The sequence below is a fragment of the Uranotaenia lowii genome, chromosome 2, assembly GCF_029784155.1.
Source record: "Uranotaenia lowii strain MFRU-FL chromosome 2, ASM2978415v1, whole genome shotgun sequence".
NCBI lineage: Eukaryota > Metazoa > Arthropoda > Insecta > Diptera > Culicidae > Uranotaenia > Uranotaenia lowii.
This window is the reverse complement of record NC_073692.1, coordinates 220,777,385-220,795,902: the sequence shown is the minus strand read 5'-3', so window position 1 is coordinate 220,795,902 and position 18,518 is coordinate 220,777,385. Positions and strand designations below refer to the sequence as shown.

Here is an 18,518-nt window from a genome sequence, read left to right as displayed (position 1 = left end):
TCTATTTGAACAATTTTTTAATGACTTCCGGTTAAAAAGTATTGATTTAAATATTTGGTTCTGATTCATTTTGAACAGTAAAATTTATTATTTACTCAAGTCGGTCATGGTTATAGGTAGGAAAATGGTTTAAAAATCAATTTTCTTATTAATTTCTTCTTCTTGTTGTTGATGTTTTTACTTGAACTGCACTTCGTAGTTCGGGTTGAAAGAGCCAGTGACTCAGACTATATGCCCTGCGCAATTTTCTTATGTTCTTATAGAAGCACTATTTTAAATGTAGATAAATTATCAGTCAATTATTGTATGTATGTATGTATGTTTGTATTTCTACCACCCAGGTAGCAAGGCACAGCCAGTAGCAGCGAGCAACTTTTACTCCGTAACTTGTTCAAGATTCATCAACTCGATAAAAACAAAATGTCTTTGAATGGACTATTTCAAGGGATAAGAAACATAAACAGAGGCATTTACATTTCTACATAGGGATAGGATCGAATGGTCTCCATCGAAAGAACATCTTAAATTTATTGAGCGTCTGAGTCAAGCCGTTACAATGCAAAGCGCTCAGCTGGGTGGGGAGACGGACCCGTCTTCAATCCACGATCCCTTGCTGGTGAGGTAGCCCAATGCTCTCCTCAAGAATCGCTTCAATCAGATGCCCGGATGGCCCAACCCAAAACCTCAAAATGACATTATTTTATAAATAAAGTGTGTGTTCAATAATACTTAATAGAAAGAAATATTTGTTATAGTGAAAATAATCAGTTCGAACTAATAGTATGGTAACTTAAGGTTGAAAAAGCAGATATTTTAAAAGAATAAGTAGTTAAAACGGTAGTTCAAATACTATAAGAAAATATTTTTTTATTAATGTTGAATTAAGCACTATATTATGATATAGAATAAAATATGAAAACTTAGAAATAGAATCAATGTAATTATATGGGACAATGCTTCGAAATTTTGGCATTCATTTCTTTCTAATTTTGATTGTTTTTAATTTTTTTTAAGTATACTTACTATGAAAGAGTGCAATATATTCACATATATTTGTCGATAAACAGTGAATTTTGAAGGCAAAAAATAAGCCATTGGAATAAGAAGAAACTAAAATGGTGCTTCTTACAATTAAAAATAAATTCAAAGTATTGAACTTGTACACGCTTACACTTTTCAATTCTAAGCCCTAACAACTAAAACAAAATTACAACCCTGGCTGGGCTGGAGTGCATTAGAACGAGAGAAGAATAGGATAAAGTATAGAGAATAGAGAATAAACCAGAACTCTCTCACCGGGTTTTCAGCTGAAGTCGTCGCTTGCTACGATCGAAAAAAACGCTCGGACATGTTCAGACTGGTTTCGGTTCGACTCGAAGTTTTTTTTTGTCACCAAAATCATATTAAAACATTCACAATACTTTGATCACCTTTTTACACATGTCAATGATTCGAACAAATTCCGTATAGCATTATTCCTTTCCACTCAATTACCACTCCGCGTTTTTTTTTAAAGATGTTCCAATTTGGCATACAAACAAATCACTTTTTTCCCACAAAAGAAACTTCGATCCCTCAAAAGTTTCATATTATTTCACAGAACCTATCAAAACCTTTCTATGATCTACTTAAAAAAAACAACCTAGTCCACTATTGACATACTTTTAATAGCAAACTTTTGACTTTAATACAATAGACCGACGACGGGTAGCGAAAAAAAACGTCCGTTCAGCTTAACTCTCAAAGCGCGAAACCCTGTCGACGAGAATCTTGACTTCGATAAATTATCAGTCAATTATTGGATAAATATTAGTTATGATACAATAATTCCGATCTGGTAGAAATCGATCGAAGTCAAGATGTAAAGAGACAGGTGACTGTCAATCCATTTCTACTTGTTTCGACTTATTTCGACCAGACTTCATTGAACAGACTTGATAAACTCGTTTTCATGTCCCTCTCTTTCCCATCATAAGATGAAGAAGGATGGAAACAATCAACGATATAATGATTTGAACGAATAGAAATCCTCTCATCGATTGAATGTGAAAATGTCAATATTAAGAGATTCTCAAAATCTTTTAAAATTTAATGAGTTCGTTGGAAAGCTGGTAATTTCAAGATAATTTGAAAATAGTTTTTTTTTCTCTTAAAAAATCCACTTTATGGTTTATTTGATAAAAATGATAAACACAAATAACCGTTAGTTAAAATGACCTTTAATGGCCTTTTTGAATTTTGAATGGCCTAATTTGAATTTGAACGTTGATCCCCCCCCCCCCCCCCCCTTCTTTAAACCATTTACCATGCACATCCACTACAGAAGTACTTCAAATTCTATTGAATATTACATTATCAGATGCCTGGGGAGGCTCTCCTACCTCACTATAGTAACTCTTGCACGATAAACATTTCAAAATTGAAGCGAACGAACTGGATCGAGATGTTTGAAAAGAAAAAAGTAACTCTAAGAGCAAGTTCACTGGTGTTGGGAGAAAGTGGTAAAAATTTTGACACTTGTAGCACATTTTGAAAATTTTACCACGCAAAAATGTCTTCAAGATCTTTAGGAGTTGTATTTTTTTACAGCATTGTTTCTATTCCAGCCGTATGTGATACAAATATTGCTATTTTTGCATCACAGCATGCGAGAATACAACACGTTTTGTAAAAACTCTTGAAGGCCACAGATCTTTAAATGTTTTTACATGGTAAAGTTTTCAAAATGTGCTAACAGTGTCAAAATTTCTACCACTTTCTCCCAACACCATCGTGAACTTGCTCTAAGGGAGGTGTTAGATACTGCGTCTGATACTGTCATATTCAATCGAATATGTATGAAGCACTTTTTTGAGATGGTTATAACTTTTTTCATGAAACACCTACTAAGCTTCTCCTCATGTGAGCAAAAAAGGAAGTTTAAGAAAGGGCGAAACCCATAATTAAAGACAAACTCAATTTCAAGCTTTTTTAATTTCCAGGATGATTTGATATGCAAAAATTTCATCTTCCATACAAATTTCCATACAAAATATAAAGGCGATGCGTTTATTCAGGAAACAATCAAATCATCTCTAATTTTCAGCTGATGCTTGGTGACCCGAATGAACATATGGAAGCAAAAAGCAATATTCGCAACAATCTAACGTTCATGGTTATTTTCAATTTTTTTAAATGTTTGTTTTTCAAGCCTTTTTTTTAAAAATTCATTCACATTTCGAATTTTTCGATAAACTTAATTTTATAAACTTAAAGATAAACGTTTGGTTGTGTTTATGTATATTTTCACCTAGCTCAAACTATAAAAATAGTCATTTCACTTTTCCCGTATTGGGTAGGACACTTCTTCGGCTTAAGGCTGACGTTAAATCGAATAATCCCTAATGGGCAGTGAGGTTTGTAGTTGCGGTTTGGCTCCAGCAACATCAACCATCATCGGCTGGCCTAGCAGCAGCAAATTGGCTTTGGCCCAGTCAGTCTAATCCTTTCTGCGCTCTAAAACTTCATCCAATGACTATGACTATGGTAAAGGCACAGGAACGAACGTTAAAGCCCATTGGAAACCAATGAAAATTACTTGCCAATAGTGAGCCAAGGTACGATGCGTTCGTTGGTTGGATGACTAAGAAAAGGGTTGACCATTTCGTCCGCACTGAGTGGTGCTCATCCGTCAGGAGAATGTCTAGGGTAGATTTTCCGGCTTTATACAAAATAGTCAACAGCAATTTGATAAATGGAATTTAACCGTTCATTGATCAATCATCCCGAGGCGGCACTATTTGTGTGAATGTAGTTACCCGCTAGGTAAAGGTTCCGAGAAAATGTGTGAGAGGAACGGAAAGAGTTGATATGTAAAGCTCGGCTCGGATATTCCCAATCAATCTGAGATTGTTGTTGATTGGGCACTGGACTGGATTTTGCTGGGACCACTCTTCGGTTCAGTCTCAGGCAGTCAATTGCTTACGGTTGAAAGATCAAATCCCCAATGGACCTTTTGGTTGTGCGTCCGTAGTTTAGCATTGAATTGTGGGGAATGTTTCGCTTCAGGAGGGAAGAGGGATGGCAGCAATTACCGATTAGACATGGTTAGGTCCGGAGTGCATTTAACTACTCACTATTACACGCTCAAAACAAACCGCAAAAGATAATGGCTGATCAGGATTCAAGAAGTTCTAACTTCTCAAAAAACTTTAACAAGGAGTAAGTGCTTTTACATCTATTATATACGAGCCCATATATGCCCTCGAGCTTTTTTTTCACATTTTTAGCATAATTTAGTACTGTATAAGAATTCAAACAATTTTATTGTTTCACAATTCAGTTATCAATTATAAAACAAAAAAAATTATTTAAATAGATTACTTTTCTCATTTTTTTTGCTCAACGTACACAACGTATTTTGTGCTGCTCTATGCAAACTTATGAGTTTGTTCCTCAAGTGATATCAGTACTTTTGGTTGCTTGGGCTATACATATGAAGATTCATAAGCTCCAAAAAAAATTAAAATTAATTCCTGAATTCTTCCTGAAATAGCTGAAACCAGATCTAAAGATTGAGATTTGAATTTTGGAAACTCATTCATCATCCTTTCAAAGTTTCCATCTGATAGAACTACATCTCGTCAGACAAATTTTCGCCACCGGACATCCACTCAACGGCGAAAGAAATCTGCCAAATTATATATCTGTTTTCATTCGTGCAATGTTCATTATCCACTTTTGATTGCTTTAATTTTTTATGACCCGGAACGATGAAATGGACAAACTTTGCTCTCACACTTTCCCACTTCTGTTTGATGTCTGTTGGGTCTTCCTCTACCATTCATCGATGATGGGCATCAGAATTCTAACTTAAAATGTTGCCTATCTTTAGGGGTATCAAATTTTAAACATCTGTTATTCAGTTGAAGTTATTTTCATCATTGGTTTCTAAATTATTTTACTTCCTTTAAAACTTATATTCTCGCTTAACATTACTAAGAAAATCAAATGACAATGTTTTTTTTTTCTCTTTTTCATACATTAATACCAACCCGACCCGGCCGATTTGTCATCACATGTTGTTCCTTCGACCGGGTGCCAACCCTGAAAAACAAATTATCGGAACCCACCGGTTTTTCACATCGTAACACCCTAAACACCTTCGGCAAACGGCGCCGCTTAACCTAACGGTTTATCCCGGAACTGATGATGATGACCGTTTTTCCCTGGTGGATCCCACTCAAAAGCAGTCCCGCTGGCACCGATCGTCCTGCCGGAGGATTGCTCGGCGGAGAATAACTCGGTAACGGTGGCGTGGCAGCCACCTAATCACTCCTTCGTGCAGGGCTACGTGCTGGAGCTGGACGATGGGAGCGGTGGAGAATTCCGGGTAAGTTTAGTTTTTATAGAGCGTAATGAAACTAAAAATGCTTTAAGATACATTTCAATAATTTTAAATTCTTTCATTATAATCATTCAACCTCAAAGATTTAGGCTCAAATGAGCATGTTATTTGATTTCTGATTCGGCAGCCTTAACTATGTATTACACAAAAGAATTGTTTATAAATAAAATGTTTATATATAAAATTTTGATTTTTATCATACAGTTTCTCAATACAGTTTTCAATTGATTTATACGAAAACATTCCCAGGAAACAGAAATATCGCTTATAAAGACAACAAATTCGTTTTATTTATTGTTCACGGTCTTCGATAACTCAATATTTACCATAAAAACTGGTGACTTAAAGTACCCTTAAAACTATCATTACTTATATTTAAACCAAAACACTCATACAATTGATTGAACAATCTTCCAGAGATGTCCAATGGGTTATAAAATTTGTTTCTTCTATAATTGTTTAATCTGAGAGGCTCGAAACTTTTCAGAGAACGAGATGGAACAGGGGAGAGCAAATGCCTATTTTTTATGGAAATTTGAAAGAAAGGTGGATAGATAGGCATTAGTGCGGCGAACATGGCATTAAAATAATAATCATAAAAATTACGCCGATTAAAATCATATAACAAACAATCAATGGCAAAAAATACAACAAGAAACTACGGTTCAAAATTTGACACTTGGCCAAAAAGGAAGAACGTGGAATAGATAAAATGTGAAAAGCAAAAAATCGACAAGTAGAAACTATTCGCAGCGAAAATCTGAAAAATGGCAACGTCGCTAGAACTGTTCTCGCATAAGGAAAGCTCAGTAGGCCGAAGATCCCTGCAACGTTACACGATTTGTCTATGTATCGTGTGATCAACATATTTTTATTGAGTCTTGGTGAATCTCGTTTTTAAGCTTTTTTTCCTCAGATTTAAGCTTTTTTTGCCTTGAGAGCATAGGAGATGAAAGCTCAAATCTGAAGAAAAAAGCTTAAATCTGTCAAAAAAGGGGAAATTTGAGAGGAAATCTGAGAGATGTGCTCCACACGGTTTGTATAACATTGCCGGGAAGTGGCTACACATGGGAATTCTCTTTCTCAGTTTCTCATGTATAGTTAGCTAGTGTAGAGCAAAGGCTGGACAATTCATGGGAGCTTTTCATCAACATGCCCTCTGGCCTAAAATTTCAACACATATCAAGGTTTCTCCTATTGGCGCACTAATGCCTGTCTATCCACCTTTCTTTCAAATTTCAATAAAAAAAAATAAAATTCATACTTGTCTTCATTCCGCCGAACAAGCCATTAAAATTATAATCATCAAGTATGATGAAGCAAGATACATGTAAAGTTTACTTCATTTATTTTTGGAACAAACTTTAGCTCATTTTGTGGCGCTCTTCGTGGACTGATTTTTAAGTTCTTGGCGCCCACGTGTCGGGAATTGTATTTTTGACATTCCGCAAATCTACTGTACTTTGCAAACAATCAACATGGAAGCCAAATGAAGGGGAAAAATGTGCACAGTTATTTGGAAAATCCATTGTGATCTGCATCTAGGATAGCTAAACAGCTGAAATTGCCCAGAAATACCGTATGGCGCGTTATCAAACAGTATAAGGAAACATTGACGACGATTCGAACCTCAAGCCAATCGTCGGAGTGGAACTGTCAACCGGAAACTGCGTGGTAAGATTTTGAAGACGATTAAGAGGAATTTCAATCAGTCGGGCCATGATTTGACCAGAAAACTCGGTACTGCTCATAGTACCGGGAGGATAATTCGACTCCAGGAAGGAATCAAGTGGTACAGTAATACGTCGATATAAAGCAACGACTTTTTTTTTCGTTGCTTTATATCGAAGTTACGTTATATCGAAACGCTACTTAAAATGGTCCTTTAGAGCGTCTATAGTGATCGCAAATGTGAAAAAGTTTATTCTAATTCTGTTTGTACGGATTTAAGAAACGTAAAAAAAATAATATTTTTGTCACAAACTCAATAATTTTGTTTATTTATTTTCAACAAACATTTTCAGAAACAATCAAAGTGAAGATTCCAGCAAACATACATATTTTTCACAATTTTACAATTGAGTTAAATCTGTTCTTCTACTACCCAGACAACCAGAAGCCGTATATTATTTTACAGATTATATTGTATGAATGTTATTTAAACTCATTTTCGTATATCTGCACGTACAATGTGCGGCTCATGCATATTCTTTATCGTATTTAAATACATTGCATGATTTTATTACGACAATACAATCCAAATCAAGAATATGTGTGCTAATGTACCTATATGGCCTCCAAAATGATACGTATACACTGGTTTTGCTGCATTATATACGATAATAAATACGATATACGTGTAAACGTATATTTGCACTTATATTTGTGTTGCAAATTTCATATACACATCAAATGGTTGTCTGGCTATTTTGTCCATAACTTTTGACCGCATCTGCCGCAATGAAAATTGTATATTAAGCGGCCAACCGTTCTCCTCTGCTTATTTGATAGCCACATCAAAACCGTTTAAAGCAGACTGCTCTGACTCTCGTGAAAAATCGTCATCTTCTCGTAAACTCGATTGTGTCTGGAGATGTAAATTACCATTATTATTAATAATAACATCAATGATAAAAAAAAATAAATTTTTAGAAACTGCGGTGGATCGTCTATTGTTGACTGCGAACCCTCCACATTGTTTTCCTCGTCTGGATGATTAGGATGCAGGATAGAAACTATTTTGTCATCATTTAACGTATTCAGCATCTTTTTTGTCGATCTCTTCCGTCTGAGCAAGTTTCGCTACAATTCCGTACAGAAGTCTGTACAGTGATTGATCAACTGTCAGCAATCATAAAAACTTATTTGAATAAAAGACTACATGCCCTAACCTCACTTCAGCTTAAGCAACTTATCTGTAGGTTCCAGAGGTCGGCATTAAAACGCTATTCGCTAGTTAGTCCGCTACATTTTTGTTTTAATATTTATTTTTTATCTTTATTTCTAGAGAACTTACGGCTCAAAAATCTCCATTACTTTATAGAAAATAACATTTATTAGCGTTCCTGCTTGAATAATTGCCACTTGTAGAGTTTGTTTATCCTTTTTTTTCAACTGAAATCCCATAAGAAAATAAATTTGTCGACAAAAAAGTAGCGGACTAATTAGCGATTAGCGATTTAACGCCAGACACTAGAAAAAAGCATGTATCAGCATTCTTCCTTGACTGATTACTTGTGGTGACGTTTATCTATCTGCTGGTACAAAAGTTTGGTGAAAAAATAAATAAAAACGATAATTATCTAACAAATACGGAACAGACAAATTAGCGATTAGCGCTTTAATGCCGAACACTGGTAGGTTCAAATATAGTCATTGAGTTTTGAAATGGAGATACATGCTCTAGGCTGGATTTTAAAAAGCACAAAAGCGACTATCACAATACTGAAAATACTGGAGTTACATTTTCAACGCTTGCGCTCATTCGCTCTTTATGCCTCTGAGAATTTACCGTATGGCTCATAAACAACATTATTATATTTTTATGACAAAAAAGTATTGAAGTTAAACATATTTATTCAAATTAGAAACATTTTTAAAAGTTACGTAATATAGAGGCAAAAGTTGCTTTATATTGGGTTACGTTATATCGAGGTTGCTTTAAAAAGAGGTTGCTTCATATCAAGGTATTACTATATAGAGCTAGCAAAAAGTCAAATCGAACCATAAACAGAATAGTGTGGCTAACATCCGTGCTCGAAAGCTATTTGACCAGATGCTGACCAAGTTCGGCGGGTGTCTTCTGATAGACGATGGAACCTTTGTCAAGCCTGACTTTCGGCAAATCCCGGGTCAAAAATTTTACTTGGCAACGGTTCGAGGGGGATGATCCAGTCAAATTTTTATTTGTTTTTGCGACAAATTTGCACAAAAATTTATAATTTGGCAGGGCATTTGCAGCTGTGGCAAAAAAAAAAAGAAAGTTTTCGTTACAAATAAGACAATGACGTCAAAACTATACCAAAAATAGTGTCTCCAAAAACGAATTTGACGTTTATCCGATCCCAATACAGCCAAGTCATTCAAGAATGGTATGAGAAAGAAGTCCAGTTTTTTTTTTCTTACAAGTATGAAAAAACGTTACATTTGTATTGAAAAAGATCTTGAATTCAATAATATTGATTCCACTTCTGTTCGAAGCAAGCTTTAAGGTAAGATATATCAGTAGATAAAACATGTAAAACCCATGCTTCCAGTATCGCTCGGGCAACAAGATGTACTAACACGTTTTAACATATCAAAATTATGGGCTTGTGTGTGACATAGCTCAGTTGGCAACCCAAGCTACTAAAAGTTCGGAAACATTCCTCTAACAGGGTTGTTCAGCTCAATCAATTTAAGTAAAAGTTAGCCAATTTTAAATTTCAAAAGAGTGCGCAAAACTTGCTAAACAATTCCTTACCAGCTTTAAAAATACTTTTATGAGAAAAACAGCAAAACGAAAAAAACACTTCATTTTCCTCTCTAAGTTTTCAATGCATGATTTACTCAAACATATTTTATATTAATTTATATAAACACTTGCTCACATTTCAATTATAAAAATCTTACCTAGTTTCGAACTCGAGCTCACCGCTCGAATATCAAGCTGCTCATAATGTTTGCTGCTCTTTATGCGTATTATGCGTAGGCAACAATTTTACTCAATGTGATGATTTTTCTTGAAAAAAATTTCCAACACTTGATTGGTAATTTATTACAACTTAAAAGTTATAACTATTGAGCTTTACAAAAAACTTGCAACCCTTTGACCTCCGGTGTAATTTAGTCATAGTAAGATATTTTATTCTAAGACGTTTCCAAATTTATAGTTACTAACTTTGAATTGTAAATTTCAGTTTGCAATTCAATACGCCATCTGTATTGAAACTCTTATTTCCGCACAAAAATGAGTTGTAAATAGAATGGGTTTTGATTAAGAAGTGTAACCAACAAAGTCCAGAATTATTATTTCAAAAAATAATTTTTACCCGTCACAAATTGGTAGCTACGTGAAAGGCATTTAATACTTACGATAGTTAACTAAATTAGCCAAAAAACTAAAACCACAACTTTATTATTAATCAATTTGATTATTAAAAAAATCGCCATATACAATTTTCTGCTAATTATAAATATTCTTCAAGACTCAACTTTTAGCTTGGCAAGGCCACAAAGTTTACATTTCTTCAAGTTGCAATGAATGTGAAGCAAATTTTTTTGTACCCTATCAGCTTTGGTTTTTTTTTATTTGCTTTTACAAATATGTATCATTCAGAAATTTTTTAGCTTTTTTGATAAAATATTAAAAAAAATTTTGAAAAAAATGTTTATATTTAATTTTAATCTTCTCCTAAGACAGCAAGTTATTTTCACTTATGTAAAAAAGTAAGATAAGTTTATAATTTGTTTACTTTTCATCCATAGATAGACAACAAAAAAAAAAGAAAAAAAATCGCTCAAATGTCAAATTGGTCTGATTAAATCACCTACCAGTGAGTGAGTAACTTATTTTGTTCCTTGAAAAAGATCATTATAAAAACTTTTTTTAAAGTCTTTAAGAAAGCTTTTCATTGAACACGTTAGCAAATTTCATCAAACTGAGCATGTCTTACTCATAAAACAATAATTTTGTTAATTTTGTTTGGTTCCGACATGAATTTTTATCTAAACGATTACAACTCTTTTCAAACTCTGCCCATTTCTTTTTGACGAATGATAAAAAAATGCTGCAGCGAATTTCTATTTGCCTTACTTAGCTTTTCTCCATATTGTTGGATAATGGATTTTCAATAAATTTTTGAAAAAGTTTCAACCAAAATTGTATTTTCGATTTTTTTAAAAGCAAAAATAAGATTACATTGCAGGTTAAAAACGTTTAAAAAGGTTTAATTTAATAAACCTTTTTTAAAAACTTTCTTCAGTAATGTCAGCAATACTTGATATGATAACTTTACCATTATAAAAAAATGTGAAATTTAACTTTTTCAGATCACCATTCATCATCAAGTTCAACATATTTCTCCATAATTAATTGAAATTCAGAAGAAGAAAATTCATGTAGATTCAATAGTTCATTAATGAGGCCGAAACAAATTTCAAATCCTTCTTTTGTCACTCGGAGCTGAAACATCGCAAGGAGGGGGTGGGGATAATAAAAAAAATAATGCAAAAAACAAATAAATTGGAATTAACTGCGCGAAAGCTTGTATGTAACATAATTGTATACAATATCATTGCACAAAACCTATTAATCAAGCAGTTTTTTTTATCGAAAAATTCAATAAAATCAAGAATATATAAAGTGAAATAACTCCCATCTTTAAATATTTGTTTTTGGTTTTTTAATCTTCCGGATATTTGAATTTTATTTCGAAACTTACATAAAATACTTCAAACTATATTTATTTTCCCTTTCGATTTTTTGGAAATTTCGAAGGGGGAGAGGGGTGACAGATGAAGAAATTGATATTTGATTCAGCCAGATTGATTTCACTCAACACTTTTACATTTTTGAACTTATAAACTCTATAACACCAAAGCAAGAGGCAATGGACAAAATCAATGTAAAGATACAAGTTCAGGACGAAAAAATCTACCGAATTAACATATAGGTACTAAAATGATGTTCTCTTGAGTTATCAAGCAAATTCAATAAATATTGAAATGGTGAGAAATTTTTATGGAAAAAAAATTTCTAAAAAACTTATCTTTTGGATTTTTATAAGTGATTTGTATTTTAAAATAAATTTACCGAATTTTATAGTGAATTTTTTCAAACTTTCATGTTGTCCACTATTTTAACTTACTAAAATATTTTATAATAGGTTTGTCTTTGTGTGAATTTTGAATTTTTGTTTGTTGAAAACATGATCTTGTTTATATTTTATAAAAGAAACACACAGTCACTACCCTTTGTCTTTGTCAAGAACCAATATTTCAATTGGCAGCGAAAAAATTTTCAGAGATTTAAATTTTAAACTATATAATTTGCACTTGAAAGTTTATAAACGTTTGCCTTATTTTAATTATTTTTAATAATCTTTCTAAAATTGATAATGATTTTTTATTTAACCTATTAAAAGTTTCAAAAATGATCACATTAGCAGCTTTAAAGAAAAATTTCAATGCTTTTGAAGTGCTGCAAAATTTAAAACAAACATGAAATTACATACGGGTTTTTCGCACGGGCCTGCACTAAACTCAAATTTATTTAATTTTAATACTGATTTTTTGTAAAATATTCACTCAAGCCACTTTTTTGTTCTAAAATGGGGAAAATGAACGGCGATATCGAAACAAAAATACAAATGTTTCGACACCAGTTCAGTAGGTAAGCCACTAGTAGGTAGGTAGGTTTCTTTTGGTATGATATAGGGTGAGTGCTCCTTCTTTGAACCTAGAGCCGACGTTAGTCCTAAAATGCCGAAAATAGTAAATAATGCATTGTGTTAGCATAGGATAAAGATTCTCCTATGCACACAATTAACTCTAGTTCTTCCTGAATCCTATCATACCGTTTTTTGCCTAAAAAAGTCTTTCTTCTACAATTTTCAACGTTTTTAAAAATGTACCGTCAAACGGGGCATCATGCAACAGCGGGGTTCGATGCAACATTTATATAACACTACATTGAATCAATTTTTAATTTTATGTATTGTAATAAAGTTATCTTCTAATGATAACAAAATGATGATGACATAATTTCTCGCATCTTAAGCTAGATGTCTTAAATTTTTTATTTTTATGTAAAATTTGAAAAATCGAGCAATAAATGTACAAATTTTAACATTTTTTGATGCCGAAAAAAACTTTACCCAGTATGACGGATCGGCTTGATAAAATAACCTACAAACTTTTTACAGGTTTCCTCATGTTATACCAACACTGTTGGTGTAAAAATATTTTTCGAACAATCACCCAATTTTTTTAAATGAATATTTTTAATATTCAGTTAGGTGTCTGGGGTTAAATGCAACAAAATGCAAATCAAAGAAATACCTTGTAAATCTCGTTTCCATGTGTTGGAATATGAATGTTTTGCATCACGCGTTTGTAAACATTTAATTTTCATTCATCCAAATATTTATTTTTATGATTTCAGTTTGTAGAATTTTTCGTAGTATTATTTAACCCCTAAATGTATGCAGCATCCTTATTTTCCGAAAAAATGTGAAAATTTGTTTTTACAGACCCAAAAACTACTGCAATTGGTGTTGTCATGCGTAATGGCCTTTAAAGCATCGCAAATATATTAAAAACTATGAATTTTCGTACGTGTTCATAAGATTTTTCATTAAAAACAAAGTTTGTTGCAAGTTACCCCATTTTCTAAGGAGGATAAAAATCGCATGTTTTTAGAAAATTAAAAATAACTGAAGAAACCAATATTTTTTTTAACTACGCCAATTTGATGCCCCAGCATCCTTAAAACTTTTGATGCATAAAAGATACGATTAACTGTGAACATAAGTTTTTTAGAAGCCATTGAAGTTGAAAATTGTTGCATGTTGCCCCAGTTGACGGTACCTTCTCATCGATGGTTGATAAATTAGTGGGGCGTGTTTTGAAAAATTAGGATGAATAAGGAAAAATAACGTTTTTTCTACTGTCCAAGCCAAAAATAAAAGGGAAATTATTTTCGCTTCCAAGATTTCTACCTATTTTTCCTAAAATAAATTAAATCCAATGAAAACCCCGGAAAATTTGTGATAGGTCCAAAAATAGGAGACTTTTGACTTTGATGTCCCATTTTAAGGGCCGACATCTCCAAATCTTGGTTTCAATACCATCAAATCAACAATTTCAACATTTTTTGTCAGCTTTACGCTAAAAAAACTACAAGTAAGTAAACAAAAAAAGTTTCAGCTATTGTTCTGCTAATAGAGCTTACGGGAAGTAAAAGTGTTTGAGGTATTCACAACAGACATTTAAGTGTATTTAATCGTTAAAAAGCTGTAATACTTTGGTATGATAATAAGGCTATGATCATTTAGTATCCGGGCAGTTGCAAACGTGTGTATTTTAAAAACTATTCATTTGATCGAAAAACTTTCTATGGAAGAAATGAAGGTGTTAATATGACATTTAATGTAAAAACATAAAAAAAAATTTATCAATGATTTTAAGAAATACTCTAACTTTTTCATAAAATCTCTTTTTTATCTTTTAAATTGCGACCCAGAGATGGGTCTTGACTCAAACATTCAGTCAGCGAAACTTTTTTTGTAGAGAAATGAATCCAACTTAGATGAAATTTCAGGGACTAGATAAGAGAAAATCGATGTTGAAAAACCGTGCCTAAAAATGTCCAAACTTGATTCCAACTACCGTAAGATGAAATGATGGGAATAGAAATAGACCAAGAAAAATGATTATGATCACATGGGAGAACTATTCCCTTCATTCCGATAGACATCGACACTCAACCAGTATAATATTCATACGCCAGGTTGGTCTCCTGTAGTAGAATGTTAATACATGGGCCCCGGAGAGGCGCAAGATGTGGGTTCAAGTCTCACCGGGAGACAAGGCGAATTTTTTTCGCATGTTTTTCAACATCGATTTTCTCTTATCTAGTCCCTGAAATTTCATCTAAGTTGGATTCATTTCTCTTTTTTATCTTTGCACACTTTTTTAAGTCATGTATTGATTTATTTTTTTTACCACAGAAGCAAAACCTTTGCAAAATCATGACATTCTACACAAACTCACCTGGAAAAAGCAATTGGAATCTGGTTGGAACCTTTTCATGAGTAGGCACTTCGAAGAATTTGATCTCTTAAATCCGGTTTTATCAAAAAAATTTTTGTCCATCAGAACACATCTGTCATATTGCATAAAAACCGGATTCACAGATTGCGATTTTGGAACTGATCATTATTAGTTATTTACTTGGTATATGGTGTCTACTAGTCAGGCAACACTTTTTGCCTGCCGGAAATGGATTTTTTGCATTATTTAAGGAGTCTGGATTCAGTTATCCCCAATAACCATAGATTTTTTACCATATTTAAGATCAAGGGTTGCACTCCGATGGTTAGATTGAACTTCGTGTGGATCCTAGAGTGGATCCTTATACTTCTTAACCATTTGGTCCGAAACAAGATCACAAAAAATCGACAGTTCATGAGCTTTCGAGTCAACAATGAAGAATTTTCGAGGCACAAAATGCGCAAAAAGAGCAAATTTGTGCAAAATTATTTTTACCATGTCTTTTTGCATCGTAAATATCTCAAACACACGTTAACTTAAAAATCTATCAAAAATAGGCAAGATAGTCTTTTTCATAACCAACACAACGCTATTGAAGTTTTGTATATCCGAGCTCAATTAACGTAGCTATCACCGAAATAAAGTGCCCGGATACTAAATGATCATAGTCTTATTTGACTGAAGATAAAAATTTTAATTAATTTAGTTACATATTTTCGAAAAATCATACTTTTTATAGGAATTTTTGTTCTAGGTCCAATGAAAGTAGGAACAGTAGGTTCAAAGATGAAAATTCTGATCATCCATATCTTTGCAAATCTTTCAATAACGGCGATAATGTTGAAAATTCTCATTGAAACTTGCAGATATTATCATGAACTATAAATAAATTTCCTGAAAAATATAAACCTCCCGTCCATTTATGAGAAAAACATGATTATTTAAAAACCACCGCTTTAAGGGTCCAAAGTAGGGCAACTAACCCTAGAACAATGCCAGTTTCTCACACGAAATTTTTCGAATGCAGCTGTAGATTGGAACTAAAACTAAATTTTTAGTCTCAAGAGATTGGGAAATTAGAAAATAATCATGAATACGACTCAGTCTAATGCAACATTGATGGTTTTCTTAATTTATTTAGAGCCTCTGATGAAAAAAAAATCTTTCTAGATTCCCCTTAATGAAGGCTGGTAATCAAATTTAAAATGTTATAGAGTAAAATTATCACTGATCCGGTTAAAAGTTATTCAAAAGTATTTTTTTCGTTAGTATTCCCATTTAAACTTTGAATTCTTATTTCAAGTCCAACAACCACAAAATCTTTAATGGTTGTCGGGCTCAAGACCGTTTGATTTTTTTTTTATTTGAGACCAGTGATTTTATAATTTTCTAAAAAAAAAATTAAACATATTCATAAAAAAATTATGAATATAAACCAAAAACAAATTTTGTTTATTTTTTAAATTAATTTGAAGCATTTGAACTAAAACTTTCCCCTTCAAGAAAATCTTCCCGTGCGATAACATTGAAAGTCATTTTTGTACCAGAGAAGTAATCCGGATTTTGAAAGAGTAAGATCTGAGATGGATTAACCTTTCTAACCTGCCAGACAGAGAGCAGAGCAATGCAACACTTCGGATGTTCAGTTATGCTACTATTCTACTGTTTATAGTATAGCATCTGCCTGGATGCTGTTGGAACCTGTAGAACGATGGAAGGATGCCTCCCAACAGATGGTGATTTATAATAATTTGAACCCAGAACAGAACACCAACCCATCACCGGAACAGCACAGATTCCATTAGGAATGGGATGGGCGGAAGAACCATGTTAAAATATTTATGCTGCTCCACAGTAAAAGTAGGTACTGTGCAGTGGAGCTGGATGGGGTGGAATGCTCCTTTTTCCGGGGCAAAGGGAGCTACAATATTTGGAATATGGAATGAATGGAAAACATTAGAGTTGCATATTTTCAGAACCAAATATTTTTCCACTCAGTGGTCTGTCGTTAAGTGTAAAATGAATTCCTGTTCCGGGACTGGCAATGATCGAGGGGCTCTGCTTTCGGACGACGGATATTGAGGCTGCTGATGATGGTGTGAAAAGAAGGAAGGAGTAGGAAGCAAAAAACCACAAAAGCTCTACAAACACCAAATAGACGGATGGTCTGGCAAACACAATCTGGCCCATAAATATTCGACTACATAAATCATTACGGCATATAAATATTTTGCTGAAATGTGTCGAATGGCTTTGGGGAAATGATTTTTGGGCTCTGTTTTTCGGAATTGTGACCGTGTGTTATTACGATACACGAGAAAGAGACAGGGTCATTCATAACATAAACCAATGTCCATTTGTTTTCTGAAATATTTTTCTCAAATTTCATGTTTCGATCATTTAATTTTTTCGGTTTGTATTTATTGAAAAACTATACTCTCTGACTATTGGATAATTTTTTTAATCTTATACGAATGGCGTCGCAACCAACTCGTGGAAAGCAAATAAAATTGGTCAATATAAATTGTACTGTTCAACACGCTGAATTGTGGATTAATTTGGAATCCAGTTTTGCAAGAGTTGTTAACTTTGATACAAACCTCTTGGAAGGTTTCGTAGAGTACTTCACTATCGCTTGTATCAAAAGTTTCAAGGGAGATAGGACATCAAATTGAAGTTGTCAGAAAAATTATTGGTTTCAACAGTCCCTCGAAAAATGTAAAAAATGTGAACATCTATTATTCAATTTTTATAATTTTTTACGAGAATCAAAAACTTGAAAAATCTATCTCACGATTTGAGAAACTATGTCATCATCATTTTGTTGTCATTAAATTATAACTTTATTTCATTATAGGTATTAAAATAAAATTCTAAAAAGTGTTGTGGTATACAAATGTTCCATCTAACCCAGCTGTTAAATGATGCCCCGTTTGACGGTAGTTTGTATAGAGTTTATAATTATGATAATTGCTTCCCATCTGAAGGACATCGACTCTCGACCCTGGTCTTCTGTCGTAGAATGCAAAACATGGCCCCATAGAGAGGTACAAGATGTGGATTCGAATCCCACTGGGAACGACGATGTGCTTTGGACAGGCTTTCTTTATTCCTTACATTCAAAAATACTTAATCTGTTTGCGAAGTTAGAATTAGATTGTCTCTTTTCATATACCTTTGCTATATTCATCTGAGTTGTAACCAGAAAGCTTTCCATTAAAATATGTTTCAAACCTTATGAGAAGAAATTTTACAAGAAAAACCTAAAAAGCAATGAATTATGATTTGTTACTTAAATTGAAAAAAAACCAAAGAATAACAAACATTTACTATTCTACGAAAAATTAAAAGATTTGAAATTTTTGGCCAATTTTTACAA

The 18,518-nt window shown here is 33.1% G+C and overlaps 1 protein-coding gene across 1 annotated transcript in view; it reads left to right on the top strand.

The window, feature by feature from the left end:
* Nucleotides 1-18,518, top strand: part of LOC129749239 (E3 ubiquitin-protein ligase TRIM9) — a 579,998-nt gene that overhangs the window by 507,120 nt on the left and 54,360 nt on the right. Inside the window, exon 7 of the mRNA XM_055744176.1 lies at nt 5,229-5,371. Within this exon, the coding sequence (XP_055600151.1) occupies nt 5,229-5,371 (143 nt within the window). The remainder of the gene's footprint in view (nt 1-5,228; nt 5,372-18,518) is intronic.